The sequence below is a fragment of the Sus scrofa genome, chromosome 13, assembly GCF_000003025.6.
Source record: "Sus scrofa isolate TJ Tabasco breed Duroc chromosome 13, Sscrofa11.1, whole genome shotgun sequence".
NCBI classification, from domain to species: domain Eukaryota; kingdom Metazoa; phylum Chordata; class Mammalia; order Artiodactyla; family Suidae; genus Sus; species Sus scrofa.
Genome location: NC_010455.5, coordinates 134,299,689 through 134,312,338, shown reverse-complemented (window position 1 = coordinate 134,312,338; position 12,650 = coordinate 134,299,689). Strand labels below are relative to the sequence as shown.

The 12,650-nt window shown below is 45.8% G+C and overlaps 1 protein-coding gene across 10 annotated transcripts in view; it reads left to right on the top strand.

Annotated features, from left to right (window-relative positions):
- RUBCN (run domain Beclin-1 interacting and cystein-rich containing protein) overlaps positions 1-12,368 on the top strand; it is a 63,650-nt gene extending 51,282 nt beyond the window's left edge. For 9 of the 10 annotated variants that reach the window (XM_021068222.1, XM_021068220.1, XM_013982359.2 and 6 more), the window contains 9 exons: positions 1,710-1,770; positions 3,120-3,252; positions 3,896-4,041; positions 5,669-5,733; positions 6,208-6,446; positions 6,978-7,039; positions 7,498-7,651; positions 9,258-9,351; positions 9,579-12,368. In XM_021068222.1, the coding sequence (XP_020923881.1) occupies positions 1,710-1,770; positions 3,120-3,252; positions 3,896-4,041; positions 5,669-5,733; positions 6,208-6,446; positions 6,978-7,039; positions 7,498-7,651; positions 9,258-9,351; positions 9,579-9,757 (1,133 nt within the window). In that variant the 3' untranslated portion in view covers positions 9,758-12,368. The remainder of the gene's footprint in view (positions 1-1,709; positions 1,771-3,119; positions 3,253-3,895; positions 4,042-5,668; positions 5,734-6,207; positions 6,447-6,977; positions 7,040-7,497; positions 7,652-9,257; positions 9,352-9,578) is intronic. The other variant, NM_001244715.1, reaches the window with a different exon arrangement.

Genomic DNA, 12,650 nt, shown 5'->3' with positions numbered 1-12,650 from the left:
CAAGGATGTCTGCCTAAGATTTTTCTCTCATTTTTTCCTTTCCTATCACTCCCAAACAGGCTGAAATTTGCTTTTTTGCTTTTAGCCAGTTGTTTATTTAGGAAGTAATTTTCAAAAGCCTGTTAGGTACAAAGCACTCTGAAGGTTATAAGGACAAAGCAAGGCTTAGGTATGATCCGAGGGAGTTTAATGTTACTGAAATAAATGAGGCAGATCCAATGGCCTGTGACGATCTACTGCCTAGAATTTTTTTTTTTCCTCCACTAGCACTGTTTAGAATGGAATACACAACTGGAAGTATATTGGGAACTAGATTTGAGTGGTGCATATTCAGACAGGGAATATACACATGAACTTTGTTAAATAAAGTAGGATTTGTTATTTACTAGTCAAAGATTTCGTTACTCTCTTAAGTTTCTCTATGCGTAGAGAGCATGTGAAAACTGACAGATTTAAATTCTCTTTTCTTATTTGTGTTTATAGTGTTGAAGACATTGATTTTCAAGAATATTATTTGAGTATATGCTTATATACAGAGCAGCCCAACAGAAGAATTAGACATGATCTCATTTCCTCACAGGGAGATACTATAATCTAGTGATACTTACAAATATATATTTAGATACAGAGGAAACATGAACAATTGAACTGCCCTTGGCTAAGTGCAGAGTGATGTCATGTAAGCTTAGCACTCTATTGAAGGGCTTAAATGCAGTAGATTGATCATTGTGTAGGTTTAATTAGGAAAAGAAAGTCTTTTCACGAGGCTTCAAAGGAAGTGGGAAATGAGACTTACCAGAACAATCTTGTTTTCGTGACTTGAATAGGCTCTCTTTGCCTTTGTTGAACTTGACTGCTGTATTTCACATTCTTTCCATCAAAAGTGTTTGGGTAGATGAGGTCTCCAGAGAGTCAGGCATATCATTATTCGAAATCCTCTTCAGAATTCTTTATTTGAAATAGGATTTGGAAAGTCTGCCAGAGTTTCCTATAATTATGCCCGAGTTCTATAGTAAAGATCCTGTTGAATAGCTCCATGAGAATTTGTTGTTACCAGGCAGCTCCAGGGTATTGCAAACCATAGAGAAGTTCTTTTCTTCCCTGTACCACCAGACAGGAGGGGACTCTTTCCATGAAACTTTTTTCAAGGATATGGAAGACTTGTCAGATTGAAGGATGGTCAGATTTTAGTGGTCAGATTTTAGAAGCAAAAATTCATTTCCACGTACATTTAATGAGTAACCTCTATGATCTAAATTCTGTGTTAGGTACTTATTCTGATATAAAAAAGAGAGTTCTTGCCTCCAAGAGTTTATCATTTAAGAGGGTTTGAGATTTAGAGAAAGAGGGAGAAATTGGAATTATTTGTGTTTTTGCTCTGAAGAGAATGTGTCCCTGTTTGCCATAGGAGACTTCGTTTTCTCCTTCTATGTTTTGCATCAAATCTGAGTTTGTGTTTCCACCTGGATTTGTGGCCACTTTGACCTTCTCAGTGCCGTGCATAATATCACTAATTCAGCCTGGTTGTGACTTGAACAGAGCCAAACTATAAATTGTATGTAGAGCTTCATCTGGACTCTGCTCCTTCTCCTGCACAGAATGTAGCACCTAGCTGCCACCCTGAGTGCTTAGCTGGCAATAAGTTGGAATGGTTTCCATTAATGTCCCTTTTCCATTTCCTGCTCCCCTTAACTTTTGTTTCCATTTAGATGCAGACATCAGAAGGAGCACCCCCTCAAACAGCAAATCCTTCATTTCCTCTCAGTCCTTGTAAGTACTTTTTTAAAATTAAACTTTGGGATATATGGAGAAACAAAGCCAGTTCTTGGCCTGTGGATGAGCAAGGCCGTGGGATAAAGCCAAAGAGGCAGGGTTAATGTGATGGGACTGCCTAACAGTGGTGAGCTACCGGAAGAGAGCAGAAGATCATGGTTCAAACAGGATGGGCTCTGGTGGAGGCAGAACTCGCATGGAGATGATTCCCTCTCCACTAATTCTGATTATACCAGAGGCCCCCAGAAGGCCAGGTTTTGTTTTTGGTTTTGGGGTTTTTTTTGGTCTTTTTAGGGCCCCACCTGCTGCATACGGAAGTTCCCAGGCTAGGGGTCGAATCAGAGCTGTAGCCGATGGCCTGTACTGGATCCTTAACCCACTGAGTGAGGCCAGGGATCAAACCCATAACCTCATGGATACTAGTCAGGTTTGTTACCGCTGAGCCACAGGTCAGGTCTTAAAAGAGAGAATAGTGATGGTGATTTCTGATTATGAAATCAAATTGGGGAGTTCTTTTGTAGCACAGCGGGTTAGGGATCTGGCCTTGTCACTTGCAGCAGCTCTGATTACTGCTGTGGCATGGGTTTGGTCCCTGGCCTGGGAACTTCCACATGTCATAAGCATGGCCAAAAACAAACAAAAAAGTCAAATGGAACAAGTTCCATGTAGTAGATGCAGCTAGGGGAAGTAGTAGTTCATGTGAGAGCAACAATAGTCTTTATAGTTCACAAAGCAGTTTTACTCACTCTATTTTATGAGCAAATATTGTCATCCCCATTTTGCAGTTAAACTGAAGTTTAGAGAAGGGATATGAAGCAGAATTCTTTTTTTTTTTTTTTTTTTTTTTGTCTTTTTAGCTATTTCTTGGGCCGCTTCCGCGGCATATGGAGGTTCCCAGGCTAGGGGTCGAATTGGAGCTGTAGCCACCGGCCTACGCCAGAGCCACAGCAACGCGGGATCCAAGCCACGTCTGCAACCTAAAGCACAGCTCACAGCAACGCCGGATCGTTAACCCACTGAGCAAGGGCAGGGACCGAACCCGCAACCTCATGGTTCCTAGTTGGATTCGTTAACCACTGCGCCACGACAGGAACTCCTGAAACAGAATTCTTAGCAAGCAGTGCCATGAATGCCAATAAGTGGGATGTGAGCTTAAGTCTTAGAAATATGTGTAGACCAGTGTGTTTTCCACTGCCCAGGTGTGTCTGAAAATGAGAGAGAAAGCATAGCAGACTCAGTGTTATGAGTATTCTCTCAGCCCAGCACTCACTGTGTACAGTATCAGATCCAGATCCTCTTCCTGTCTTTTCTCCATGCTCAGTCTTCCTTGATGCTCTCCTTTTCAGCTCCCACTGCTTCCTCCACTCTACATCTGCTGAGGCAGTGGCCATGGGGCTCCTGAAGCAATTTGAGGGGATGCAGCTCCCAGCCGCCTCGGAGCTAGAGTGGCTCGTTCCAGAGCACGACGCCCCTCAGAAGGTTGGCTCTTTATCTCTTTTTCTCCACCCACTGTCCAGCCCCAGGAGGCCTTGAGCCTTTCTCCCTTGTTCCATGTGCCCCAGTCTAGAATGAGCCTGTGTGTTTCCTTCCTTACTCATAGAAGCCATTCATTACAAATGTGTGGAATGAATAAATGAATACTTGCCTTGGTTTTCCCTAGTAATTGTCAGAATAGGAGATAATGGCTCCTTCACTATCTCATTCCGCATGACTCCTCACTAGTCCAGACGCAGCACTCCTCTGTCGTGACCACGTTTGAGACCCTGGAAAAGTGAACTATTTGGATTCTTCTTTGCTCTGCAGTTGAATAAGGCATGAAGCACCCTGGCATACCAAGGGTCCCAGGGTGGGTTCAGGGCCAGCATTAGCCGTGGGTGCCACCACACTGGGATGCTGTTTCTATTCCATTTGATTCTTGGGACCCAAGGCCCCCACTTCTGCTAGGCTGGTGCGTTATCCTTTATTTCAAGTGCCGAGTTTCCCTGAAGCCCTTGCTTCAGGAACATTTCAGTGTTCCTGAAATGTCTTTCATTAATTATGCTTCTTTCACGGCCAGAAGGGTCAAGCATATGTATTCCCCCAGACTGTGCGTGTTAGGTCACGCTGTGCTTTTCTCTTGCAGCTCCTGCCCATCCCCGACTCCCTGCCCATCTCGCCAGATGATGGGCAGCATGCTGACATCTACAAGCTGCGTATTCGTGTTCGTGGCAACCTGGAGTGGGCCCCACCCCGGCCTCAGATAATTTTTAATGTTCATCCAGCCCCAACGTGAGTAGTGAGTGGCTATGCCATTTGGAAAACAGATGCAGTACACACTGCTATATAGAAAATAGATCATCAACAAGAACCTGCTGTATAGCACAGGGAACTCTCCTCAGTATTCTCTAATAACCTATATGGGAAAACAATCTGAGAAAGAATGAATGGAGTTCTTATCATGGCTCAGTAGTTAGCGAACCCAACTAGTATCCATGAGGAGGTAGGTTCAATCCCTGGCCTTATTAAGGATCTGGCATTGCTGTGAGTTGTGGTGTAGGTCACAGACATGGCTCGGATCCCACATTGCTGTGGCTGTGGTACAGGCTGGTGGCTACAGGTCCGATTGGACCCCTAGCCTGGGAACCTCCATATGCTGCCGATGTGGCCCTAAAAAAACAACAACAAAAAAGAATGGATATGTGTGTATGTATACCTGAATCACTTTGCTGTACCCCTGAAACTTAACACAACATTGGAAATCAGCTATAGTCCATGTAAAATAAAAAATTAAAAATTAGGAGTTCCTGTCGTGGCCCAGTGGTTAATGAATCTGACTAGGAACCATGAGGTTGCGGGTTCGGTCCCTGCCCTTGCTTAGTGAGTTAACGATCCGGCGTTGCCGTGAGCTGTGCTGTAGGTTGCAGACGTGGCTCGGATCCCGCGTTGCTGTGGCTCTAGTGTAGACTGGCAGCTACAGCTCCGATTCAACCCCTAGCCTGGGAACCTCTATATGCCGCGGAAGCGGCCCAAGAAATGGCAAAAAGACAAAAAAAACAAAATAAAATAAAAATAAATAAAGTCGCAATTAAAAAAAAATTAAAAACATATGTATTTGGTGAAAAAAAATAAACAGATACATTCTCTTTGGATTATCAGAGCTGTCTCCTCACCCTCTTGTCTTTACCTCCAGCTAACCTTCCACACAATTCTAAAAGGCAGAGGGAGAGGATTACCTATCTTGTTGCAAGCTTACTCTTTCTTGGTCCTCCGTTCCTTCCCCAATCTAACCAGAAATGAGGCCTTTATCACTGGCCTCCAACGTGTTGCCTTCCTTCCCAATAGTTTATGAGCTGTTTTTTTTCCTCTTCTTCTTCTTAGGGCTACAAGTGCAGCATATGGAAGTTCCCAGGCTAGGGGTCAAATTGGTGCTATAGCTGCCAGCCTACATCACAGCCACAGCAACTCAGGATCCAAGCCACATCTGCGGCCTACACCATAGCTCACAGCAACACTGGATCCTTAACCCACTGAGCAAGGCCAGGGGTCGAACCCGAGTTCTCATGGTTGCTAGTTGGGTTCATTACCGCTGGTAACTCCTGTTTTTGTCCTCTTCTTAAGTTGAGTGGATGCTTTTCTTTCCTACTGTTCTCTCCTCTTTTCTATTTCTCATCTCTTATTTGTACACAAAGTGTGGTTCATCATTGGAGAGAGTCACTGCCTAGACCTAGATTCTCCCCTTATACTCCTTGGTTTGAATTGGTTCTCCCTGTAGGGTCATTTTGTCCAGCTCTAAATATATAGGTGAATTTCCCTCTTCCCATCCTTACAGGAGCCCTGTGTCTATTTCTCATTCTTTACATCCCAGAGGCCTCATGTAGCTGGTATCTGCCACTCCCCTCTCCTTCCCTTTCCTCAGGAGGAAGATCGCTGTGGCCAAGCAGAATTACCGCTGTGCAGGTTGTGGCATCCGGACTGATCCTGGTGAGCATCTTCTCTGACCCCCGTGCTGCCTCCAAGGGCTTCACCCTCTCACACACTTGGGCGAGGGGGCTGGTCAGAGAGGTAGTGAGAGGAAGTGACAGAGCAGAAATGGGGAAAGAGAGGGAAGGGTCCTGGAGAGGGGAAAGGGGTAGAACCAGGCCAGAACATGGTAATCAGAGTGAAATGATTTCTAGGAGCACATTACCAGGATCGTATATGGGAGAAAATTGTGTACTTTCAGCCAGGTTCTTGGTGGCTGGATTTTTATCAACTCTGGTAGTGTTTGTTTCCTCCATGGCCTCCAGGTTGGGACACAGAAACCATAGGTCCCACCACCTGAGTTTCTGCCAGCTTTGGGAGCTCAAGCAGAGGTGGCTGGAGCCCATTGGCCACCTTTCTTCCTCTTTCAAAAGAGACAGCAAGGCTCCCTCACCAGCTTATAGATGGGACCTTTTGATTTTCCGGTTTTTCCAGATTATATCAAGCGGCTGCGGTACTGTGAGTACTTGGGCAAGTACTTCTGTCAGTGCTGCCACGAGAATGCCCAGATGGTTATCCCCAGCCGGGTTCTGCGCAAGTGGGACTTCAGCAAGTACTATGTCAGCAATTTCTCCAAGGATCTGCTCATTAAGATCTGGAATGACCCTCTCTTCAATGTGCAGGACATCAACAGTGCTCTCTATAGGAAGGTCAAGCTGCTCAATCAAGTCCGGGTAAGACCCTTGAAAAGGTCTAGTCCTAGATTACCCTCTGTTCATAGCAGCTTCCCAAGATCACCACATTTCTCTTTGTCACCATGGCAGAGCTGTAACCATCTCATCATTGTCCCTTTCTCTGTGTACTTCCTCTTGCCATTTTCGAGGTATCTGTCCAGTTAGAGTCTCAAACCCGGCAAGGCCACTAGAAAGCAATAGATAACACTTGATGGCAAAAGCAGGATTTCTCCCTTTGATGAAAATATTACGCAACAGAGAATAGGGTAGCAGGGGGGCAATTTGGAATCTGGTTTTCTCAGTGGTTCCCAGCCGTGTGTGTGATTTGGCAGACTGACCTAGCAGAAAGGCCTTCCCTGACCTTGAAGCAAGTTGTTGAGTTACAGCAGAGAGGATCTGGCTCTGGCTGCAGGATGCAAAGCTTCCAGACCGCCAGAATTTAAAGGTACTACTGGTCTTTCTAATGGTTGCCTCTCTCCTTTTTTACTCCCTCCAACTCTCTTCCCATCACCACAATGCCCTCCTCTCCAGCTGCTGCGGATCCAGCTGTATCACATGAAGAACATGTTTAAGACATGCCGACTGGCCAAAGAGTAAGTTGTGTGGAGGCCAGAGGCCTCTGGCTGAATTAATGTCTCTGGAGGAAACATGTCCCAGCAGGTGGCCCTTGTTCTGTGAAGAAAGAAAGTAGGGGGATCTTGAAGAAAATTCCAGAAATAGTAAATGAGATTCCTACACCAGGAACCATGCCTATATCCTCCTCCCTGGAAGGGGAACTCTGGGGTTATTCTCTCCAGGGCAGGTCCACTGCTCTTTATAGATTGGCATGAATTACTCTGCACAAGGGCATAAAAGTCACTTCTGCCATCCAGACACCTGTAGCATGGAGGGCCAGGGTGGCCTGGGCTGGCTGAGTGTTACCCACCCTCATAACCTCTGCCTAGGACCCTTCTCTTCCCTATCCTGCTTCTGGATAGAGGCCCTGATACTCTGATGTGCCACATGACATGTTCGTTCTCTGCTGCCATCCACTTCCCCTCACTTCCTGTAGGCTTCTGGATTCCTTTGACACAGTTCCAGGCCACCTGACAGAGGATCTCCACCTGTACTCACTGAACGACCTGACTGCAACCAGGAAGGGGGACCTGGGACCCCGGCTTGCTGAGCTCACCAGGGCGGGGGCTGCCCATGTAGAGCGATGCATGGTAAGAAACTCACTTTAGCATGCTGCTCCATATCCCTTCCTTAGGGACATGGAAAGTAGGGTGGATCCAAGGTTCTTGCCATTTAGTTCCAAGAAGTTCAGTTGACCTGTCAATACTGTGAGGGAAACTGGACAGGATTGCTCTTCCCTGGGTTGGCCAACAGCTAAATCATCCAGGTCTAAATAACGTAGAATTAGAAGAGGATTGCTGCTGGCATTTCTACTGGGAAATGGGCAGAACTAAGCAGGCCTTCACTAAAGAATTGTCAGGATGTGGGAGGAGGACCTGAATTAGAATTTGGAGAGAGACTGGGTCTTGGCTTTATCATTTTTAGTCTCTGTGACCAAGGGAAATACTTTGCCCTCTGTGGTGTGAGCCTCAATTTTCTTGTCTCTAAAATGAAGATAATGAGGAGAGTTCCCACTGTGGTTCAGTGGAAATGAATTTGACTAGTATCCATGAGGACACAGGTTCGATGCCTGGCCTTGCTCAGTGGGTTAAGGATCTGGCATTGACGTGAGCTGCGGTGTAGGTCACAGACGTGGCTTGGAGCTGGCATTTCTGTGGCTGTGGCATAGGCCAGCGGCTACAGTTCCAATTCAACCCTTAGCCTGGGAACCTCCATATGCTGCAGGTGCGTCCCTCAAAAGACAAAGAAAAATAATAATAAAATGAAGATAATGATTAATGCTCACTGTCCTTTCCTCTCAGTATTTTTGAGGATTAAAGAAATAATTTAAAATAATGTGTTGTGTAAACTATAAGTATTCTGTAGATGGGAGTTATTATTGTTCTTGAAATCCAACATGCCAGAAATTCCGAAATTCCATTTTTAGAATTTCCCTCTTAGAATATGTCCTGTGTGTGTGTTCCTCTGACAGTTTCAGAATTAGAGCTTACAGTGGGCATATGTAGAGATCCTGTGTAGCAGGGGCAGTTGGAAGGCTTCACCGTAACTGGACCCAAGGCTGGGTATTATTTTGGGGAACTCTCCTTGCCTTTTACATTTTATCCTAGTTGGCTGTGGTTCCTATTTCAAAATAAAATCATTACCTAGGCTGGAATTTTGGCACCTTTGTGGCATCATTCCTTCCTTCTTTTCATTGAGAACCACTTTCATGGCTGGTTCCTCTTTCTTTTTTTTTTGTCTTTTTAGGGCTGCACCCGCGGCTTATGGAGGGTCCCAGGCTAGGGTCTAATTGGAGCTGCACCTGCTGGCTTACACCACAGTCACAGAAACATGGGATCTGAGCCAAGTCTGCGACCTACACCACAGCGCACGGCAACACCGGATTCTTAACCCACTGAGTAAGGCCAGGGATCAAACCTGCAACCTCATGGGTTCCTAGTCGGATTCGTTTCCGCTGTGCCATGACAGGAACTGCTGGTTCCTCTCTTGTCTCATCGTAAAGCTTTGTCCAGCACTGCCTAGCTCCAGCCCCAGCCCCAGTTTGGCTGTCACGCCAGGTCCATCCTGGTCTCTTTCCTCAAGGCAGGGGAACACCATCTATGTTGTTGAACACCCTCCCCTCACTTGTGTTTGCCCTCTTGTGCCATTTCCTACTGTGCTTTGCTTCATTTTGCTGCCTGTCCCTTTTCTCCCCAGCTCTGCCAAGCCAAGGGCTTCATCTGTGAGTTCTGTCAGAATGAGGATGACATCATCTTTCCCTTTGAGCTCCAAAAGTGCCGGACCTGTGAAGGTGAGGGCTGGTGCCTGGGGTGGAGTGGGTAAATGACAGGACATAAAACGAATTGATTTCCCATCAGCCACCGCTATTATTAAGAGTTTGGTTTGATTCAGCAACTCTCTGTGTTTCACCACAAGTGCACCAAGCCATGGTGGTAAGAAGGGTTATGGCAGTGACTCGCTTCCAGCTTAAAATAACACACATTGTTCTCTTCTCTCTCCCCGTCCCTACATGAGTAGAGTGTAAAGCGTGTTACCATAAAGCTTGTTTCAAGTCTGGAAACTGTCCCCGGTGTGAGCGGCTGCAGGCCCGGCGGGAGCTGCTAGCCAAGCAGAGCCTGGAGTCCTACCTGTCGGACTACGAGGAGGAACCCACCGAAGCCCTGGCCGTGGAGGCCACTGTCCTGGAGACCACCTGAAGGAAGCACGTAAAGCGCTCTTTCTAGGGGCTAGGTCACTTGTAGTGCAGAACTGAGCCACCCTTTTAAGGACTTTCCCCACTGTTGTTTTTTTTTTATTATTATTATCATTATTAATTTTTATGACTTGTCTAATGTCCATGTATAGTCAACCTTTGTTAGGTTGGTGGGGACCAGTCTGTTGTGACAGTTTGTAGGTACCAGGTATTTCCATCAGAACTGACACATGGGTCCTTAAGTGAAGCTTCTAGTGCCTCTGTCAGGGGAATGGACAGTGAAACCCAATTCTTCTGACATCCATGGCCATCTCCACTTGGACCAGATCTGGTTTCAGCTGCATCTCAAGTATCATTTCCAGTTTTATTTTGTTTTCATTCTGGAGCTTCTGAGCCAGGCCTTTCTCAGCGAACTCACTTCTCCTTTGCTGCTAAAACAGGAGGGTGGGGTTTTCTGTCTCCAATCCTGGAATAGGGTCAGAGTGTGCCCTGAGGAGAAGCAGCAGAGAATGAGACTGCATCACGGGCATTTTTTATTTAGGTATTTTTGAGGCCATAAAAACAGAATCTTCAGAGGCCTCAAAGAGGCAGTCATGACTTCCTTGTTTAAAATATTCTAGGCATAGACGATGTCACAGGCTGACTTTCTTTATCTACCCTGGTGAACTTGACGCAAAAAGCAGAACTGATACTTAGGCCAGGCCTGTTTGTAGCCTTACATCAAGCATAAGAGAGGCTACAGCTCTGTTGTTTAAGGAGCGTTTATTCAGTCTGAGGAGCTGGTGGCCTCCTCCTGGGTGATCAGGGCCCTTTTAGTCAACATAGCTCTGGTACAAGTTTGATCCTTCAAACTCAGGCAAGTCCCTGATGCCATCCTAAATTGATGACCGAACCTCATCCACTGTCTTGTCAGTGGGTCTCTTGGCATTGTGTCCTGTGTTAGGTGTCATTGTGGTTCTGAGTAGAAGTCTGGTCTGACTCCATGTTCTTGTTCCCCTCCTGCAGCAGAGCTGGGACCCTCCCTGGTAGCTGATCTCTTGCCTTAGTTTCTTTTGTCAAGATTGAAGAAAAAGTTTCCTGGTACTAGTGGCATTAGGCAACTGGAGGGTTTGTAGATGTGAAGGTGAATACTCCTGTGTTCTTGGGATAACAAGGGCCTTTATGCCAATTATGCACTTAACTCTTTAGTCTGGTGATATTAATATGTTGTTATCCTTTTCTCATTACTAATTTTAACACACACACACCCTTTCTTCATGTATGTTTTTGATGGGACCGCGTATATGTTTGTGATGTTCTTTAAGTTGCTGAATCTCCTGATCTGTGTGTAAAACACTGGTCAGGGGCACTGCTCTGAGGGCTGGCATCTCTGTGAGCTAAAACCCACAGCATTTTTGTTTTGAGACTGACTTCTTCCTGTTACTTGCCTTTCCATAGCAGGTTTTTAGCAGAAAACACTTGCTGTGGGTGCTGCCCTGGGAAGCTGAACAGAAAGTTGCACATGGTTGGTGGAAGCTGACGAGTGCCCGAGTTAGAGGCAACCAGGAGTCTCACAGGAGGTAGAAGGGGCAGTCAGGTCACGTCCAGAGCTGAGGCTCCACCGGAGCAAGAGGGAGCAGGGAGGAAATGACCTATGGAGTTGAACCCTCCGCCTCAAACTTGGGCTCTGAAGGCTATTTCAGGCTAAAGACCCTGAAGCTGTTCTCCCTTCAGCTCATGGGGTGGTGATGTCAAAGCCAAGGCCTCCAGCACAGCCCAGTTTCAAAGAGCGATCTGGAAGCTCCCTTGTCTTTCAGGGAGCTTTGGGACCCTATGAAACTCAAGTCTCACTGAGGGCTGGCCCTCAAATTCAGACTAAGGGGTTTGTGAAAAGAGTGAACTCTACTTCCAAATTTGGTTTAAATTATAAATCCAACTCCTTACTCCAAGTCACTACACTGGAGGAGAGACGTACTCTCGTTACTGCCGGGTGTGTTTCCTGTAGCACAGGCTCAGAGGATGGACAATGCTGACACTTTCTAAAGCTGAGCTCAACAATCTCACATGCTTCCGGTTTCTTACTTATTTTTCCCCACCTCCTCCGCTCTGTCCCTTTAGATTGCATATCTGTTTTAGTGACTGTGACACTCTACTGTCACCACTGTCCAAATACCCATTAATTTATTTATTTGAGGATAAGGGGTGAGAGGAAAGAAGATGGGATCTTTTGAAAGCACTTTGCAACTTACCAGTATCTGAAAATCCCTGATGTCGTGGGGAGAAGCTTTGAATGCACTGAAGAGTGTTCCTCTGAGTGAAATGGGAGGGAAGAAGTGTTCTTTTCTATAAATAAAGGGAAAAAAAGTTTACTTATAAGGTGGAGACAAGAGTCAAGATATAGCAGAAGAGTGGAGGGCATATATTTTCCACTTATATGAGGCTGTTACTGACTTTCTCTGCCAAGGCTTTAGAGCTTTCTTTGAATTAACGTAAAAGGAGCAAGAGTCTAAAGAGAGATGTTCTTATGTGTGTACAACTCATGTTCCAAAGTGGGTTTCTACTTGCTGTAATTCATACACAGCCTAACAGGTCAGTGTCCTCTTTAATAAACTAAGGAAATAAAATTCTGCTTTTTATTTGCCTGCCTTGACTATCAGGAAATGGTATTGGGTGTGCACTGTAAAGCAGGCATGTCTGAAAATTCAGGAAGTTTCTGTGTTATAATGAAAAGAAAACTGGACCTTGCAAATCAGGAAAAGTAGGTTGAAATGCTTTGTCACTGACCTGCAATGTGGCCATAAGCAGATCACCTCATCTCTCTAGATTTCTGTTCCTCGTGAATGAAGCACTTGGTGGTACATAGCCCTTTCCAAAGCATGGGGTGTGCTCCTGCCTGTCCCCTTGGTGTAACTCTCCCT